At 45.4% G+C, this 5,000-nt stretch overlaps 1 protein-coding gene across 2 annotated transcripts in view; it reads left to right on the top strand.

Moving 5' to 3' along the window:
- The window catches only part of LOC143285714 (uncharacterized), a 32,189-nt gene that overhangs the window by 10,403 nt on the left and 16,786 nt on the right, over nucleotides 1-5,000 (top strand). For both annotated transcript variants that reach the window (XM_076593118.1, XM_076593119.1), the window contains exon 2: nucleotides 3,198-3,427. In XM_076593118.1, the coding sequence (XP_076449233.1) occupies nucleotides 3,229-3,427 (199 nt within the window). In that variant the 5' untranslated portion in view covers nucleotides 3,198-3,228. The remainder of the gene's footprint in view (nucleotides 1-3,197; nucleotides 3,428-5,000) is intronic.

A 5,000-nucleotide genomic window follows, 5' to 3' on the forward strand; every position in this document is an offset into this window, starting at 1 on the left:
GCGAGGGGGCACAGTGCCAGGAGGACCTGAACTGCCTCGTCAAGTGACGCCCCAGCCCCGGGCTGCCCAGCGCTGCAAGGAGGATGAAGACTTCACGGACACGGTCGTCGTCGTCACCGTCGTTCTCGTTCTAGATGCCGATGGCGCGGATTTCGACGGTGGTGGAAGTGAAGGAGGTGGCGAGGGGGGCGGAGGGTGGGGGGGGGGGGGGAGCGATGACGATGCAGTCACCTATCTAGGAGAAGAGGACGTCGCCGACGAGAAAGACTAAAGCGAAGAAGGGAGCGGCGATAGGAGGATCCTAGCTCCTGGCACATCGGTCTGACATTTATATCAATGTATGTATGCATGCGTACATGTAAGTAGGCCCCTGTGCGTGCATGCGTGCGCGCACGCGTAAATGTGCGTGTGCAGTAACTATTTATTCACGCAATGCCACAGTTTTGCCACCGTTTTCACAAATGCTTCCATCAATCTCTCCAAGGCAACGAATGCAACTGGCATGTTTCTCTACAGTCTACCTTATTTTTGGAAGGCCCGGAAAGCCTTTGTTACATTTTGAAGAACATGTGCATTGTTGGACTGGAGATACATCCATTATTCGTTTGATTTGTAATGGCTCTTGCTCTTTGCCAGGTACAATGCCATCACACAACCGATCGCCTCCAAGTGAGAATGATAGAGGGAGGGAGCAGCAGTGAGTCTAACATGAAAAAGAGAGAGGCAACAGTCATAAGTAAAGAAGAAGATGAGAAGACAGTGCAGTAGAATGTCAGGCAGCTGATTGTGTGTGCGATACGCTCGATGTGTGCTTGACAGCGGCACCTCAGGAAAAATGACTTACAGCTTTCAGTTCAAAATTTGACATCGCGTCGAGCCACACAAGTTACATCAAAAGTCAATGGTTGGACACCGTCACTGTATCGACAATGAAAATCGGCTTTGTATCTTCTAAGTGCCTGATCAACTCTCATCCAAACACAATAACAGTGTGGTTTTAGTTTTCCAACAAGCAGTCACATACAGAACTGTAAACTGTAGCATCATATGTGGCGAAAAGACAAAATGACGTAAGCTTAGCGTCAGTTGAAATCCCCATACTGACGAACGATTAAACTAAAATCAAATATGCTTCAGACTGATTTTAGTGTGAGTGTAAGCTCAACAGACATAATCTGGCAGTGAATGATACATTGATTTAGTTTGATAAATGTTTAGAGCATTTGTTTAGAATGGGCTTTCATTCAAATTTCGAAGGGCGTCACATCTATACCAGTGCACAAGCCAGTGAAGTCCGGCAGGTCAGCCGTGAAAAGGTCGTCTGTATGTATAAATCGATATTGATATTTGTACGTGTGAAATGATAATACAGAGTAAACACTAGGGAGATAATCAACAAATTGTAAAGAGTGGCAACTCTCTCCATTCACAAGGTGCACAACTTCTAGTCAATGCTGCAATGCTGAGGAAAATAACTTTTGTTAATAAATTGCTGATAAGTTCATTAGAGAGAGAGAGAGAGAGAGAGAGAGAGAGAGAGAGAGAGAGAGAGGGTTGAATTAACGGCGGACGAGTCGGCCAATGTTTGTTTTTTCTCCGTTAGAAACTAAACATCCAGTCATTCGTGCATTCATTCGTTCGCTCTCTCTCTCTCTCTCTCTCTCTCTCTCTCTCTCTCTCTCTCTCTCTCTCTCTCTCTCCCAGTCAAAATCATTCGTCGGCGTTTAGTGATTGTAGATGGCATGCATGGAATGAACATGTTACATACAGATTTTGTATGTAGAGAACTTTTACTGGGCTGTATGATATGAAACCGTATTTAATGCTGAACATGGACGAAACATTGAGAATAATGACTACAATTAAGGTTGGGTGTGTCGGGTTTGACAACTCATCGTTACAGTTACAGGAACCTAATGACAATGATTTTATTTGCCCTTTATGCCAAAGAGAAAAAAAGAAGACGAAGTACATTTTGTGCAGAGCTGTCCAGCTCTTGAAGAGATTAGAGAAAAATGTATTCCATCCAAATATAACCTACAGCCTTGTACATTGAAGTTGAGTTTGTTGATGTCTACAAATCGGCAAAATGATGTGTGGAATTTGTCTATCTTGCTGCATAAAGCATTTAAGTTTAGAGAACTTCATGATATGTTTTGCTATTATAAATGTTTCATGTGATTTTCTTTTCTTCGTGTCTATTCAAAATGTGACGCAACAAATGTTTGTCTACCCCTTCACAGGGGCCATGGTCTAATGAATGAATTATCCGTATCTATATTTCTATCTATCTATCTATCTGTCTATCTATATATCTCCCTCTTTCCCTTCCTCCCTCTCTCTGTAAACACACACACGCGCGCGCGCGCGTATTTCGCTTTACCTGCGCATCATATTCGTGCATCTGATTCTATTTCTGCTTTTCGCTCATCACTAAAATATCATCTTTTTAAAACATATCTTTGAACACTCTCGGCTTCCTTGTTCTCCAACACCACCCATGTCAGCTCACTTTGGATGTATGAATAGAGGGGGGTGGGGGGGGGGGGGTGAGGGGGTTGAGACAGAGTGGTCATGAATGATTTATGTAACTTGTAATATTTTTCTTTCACAGAGCTACACTACACTACACTGCACTGAGCTACACTACACTACACTGCATTTTATGCAAACTTATCTGCTGTTATGAAGTGGTCCTTTCATTTTTATATGATTCTGTGTTTACTTACTCTGGTGCCTGTGCTGTGCTGGCTGACTATTTGCGACAACGACGCAGTCTTATGATGATGATGATGATTATTATTATCATTATTATTATTATTATTATCAGTAGTAGCAGTAGTCGTAGCAGCAGCAGCAGCAGCAGCAGCAGCAGCAGCAGTAGTAGTAGTAGTACCATTATCATCCTGATCATGATCATTATCGTTATCACCTTACACCTTACGTTAAATGTCACATGTTTGTCTGAGTTTGTATGTGTGTGTGTCTGAAATCTGATTGAATGACCTAGGAAACGAATGATGAGCGCCCAATGGCAGCCGTCGGTCGGCTCTACCCAGGTAGGCAGCCTGTTGTGTCCAAAATTGAATGACCCCGTGTTTGTAAAGCGCATAGAGTTTGACCTCCGACCGAAGATAGGCGCTATGATAAGTATCCACATGAATGAATGAATGAATGAATGTATCTTGACGTGTCAGTGCCGCGGAGACTGGCCAGCTGGGCAGGACGATGCAGTCGGTGAGCAGCTCCGTGACGCTGGGCTGGCAGAGGGTGTGGAAGGGAGACAGGCGGAAGAGGGCAATGCTGCTGCTGCTGACTGCAGTGACGGCCGTCTGGGTGCTGGGCTCCACGATGAAGCTGAGGACAGGCGCCCCGCACCTCTTCTTTTTTTACCCCTGGGGCCGGGACCCTTGTGCCGAGCTGACTGGTACGTGTGTGTGTGTGTGTGTGTGTGTGTGTGTGTGTGTGTGTGTGTGCACGCGTGCGTGTATGTGTGTGTGTGTGTGTGTGTGTGTGTGTGTGTGTGTGTGTGAGTGTGTGTGTGCGTGTGTGTGTGTGTGTGTGTGTGTGTGTGTGTGTGGAGAGAGGGGGGGGGTTAGGGATGGGGGGTTGAGGGGGAGTAAAGGGTAAGCTACAAGTTCCTTTTCACCATGCCCTCCCAGAAACAAAATCATGATGATAATTTTGAAAAAAAAAAATTAAACAAATCAAATGAAGTAGAAAGAAGAAGAAGAAGAAGAAGAAGAAGAAAGATAAGGAAGAGGGGGGTGGGGAGGCAATAGAACGATAAAAGAAAATGAAGGGAAGAGTGAAAGAAAAAGAAAACCGCCACCAACTCCATGAAATCAAAAGACTGAGAAACAAATCAAATCATCAATTCAAAAGAACAATTCTAACTGAAATTCATATTTGTTTTTCTTGAGTGAACTTGCAAAACTGTAGTTCATGTCTAAAAACATAAATAAAAACCATCTCTAGCGGGCAAAAGTGTAAAAAAAACATGTGTGAGTTTAAACATGATATGTGAGGAAGGTGGCAGGATGGTGAAGACGCCCATTTGCCAGTACAGCATCCGTGAGTCTGGGTTCGATCCCCATTCTCCCCAGTCTGACTGGACAAATCAAACTGAGCGTCTGGTCACTGGAATGAGACGACAAACCAAGAGTCCCGTCTGGTCACTGGAATGAGACGACACACCAAGAGTCCCGTCTGGTCACTGGAATGAGACGACAAACCAAGAGTCCCGTCTGGTCATTGGAATGAGACGATAAACCAAGAGTCCCGTCTGGTCACTGGAATGAGACGACAAACCAAGAGTCCTGTCTGGTCATTGGAATGAGACGACAAACCAAGAGTCCCGTCTGGTCACTGGAATGAGACGACAAACCAAGAGTCCTGTCTGGTCATTGGAATGAGACGACAAACCAAGAGTCCCGTCTGGTCACTGGAATGAGACGATAAACCAAGAGTCCCGTCTGGTCACTGGAATGAGACGATAAACCAAGAGTCCCGTCTGGTCATTGGAATGAGTCCTGTCTGGTCATTGGAATGAGACGACAAACCAAGAGTCCCGTCTGCAGCAGGCACTTGGCGCACTAAAAAAGAACCCGCGGCAACAGAAGAGTTGTCCTCTGACAATATCCTGCAGACGAAATCTACTCTGTAAGGCACACCCCCCACACACCCCTCCCGCCCGCACACACACACACACACACACACACACACACACACGCACGCACGCACGCACACACACACACACACACACACACACACACACGCACGCACGCACACACACACACACACACACACACACACACACACACACACACACACAGAGTGATGCCTCTTTAAGAAAATGAAATTGAAAATGCATGTCCTGTTCCCTGGAGAATGGAACAGCTGTAACTTCCATTGATAATGTCTCACTTTATATACACACACACACAAGCACGCACGCACAAACACCCACCTACACACTATCACTCCTATCCGTCCCCCGA

Source organism: Babylonia areolata, chromosome 9 (genome assembly GCF_041734735.1).
Source record: "Babylonia areolata isolate BAREFJ2019XMU chromosome 9, ASM4173473v1, whole genome shotgun sequence".
Taxonomy (NCBI): Eukaryota; Metazoa; Mollusca; class Gastropoda; order Neogastropoda; family Buccinidae; genus Babylonia; species Babylonia areolata.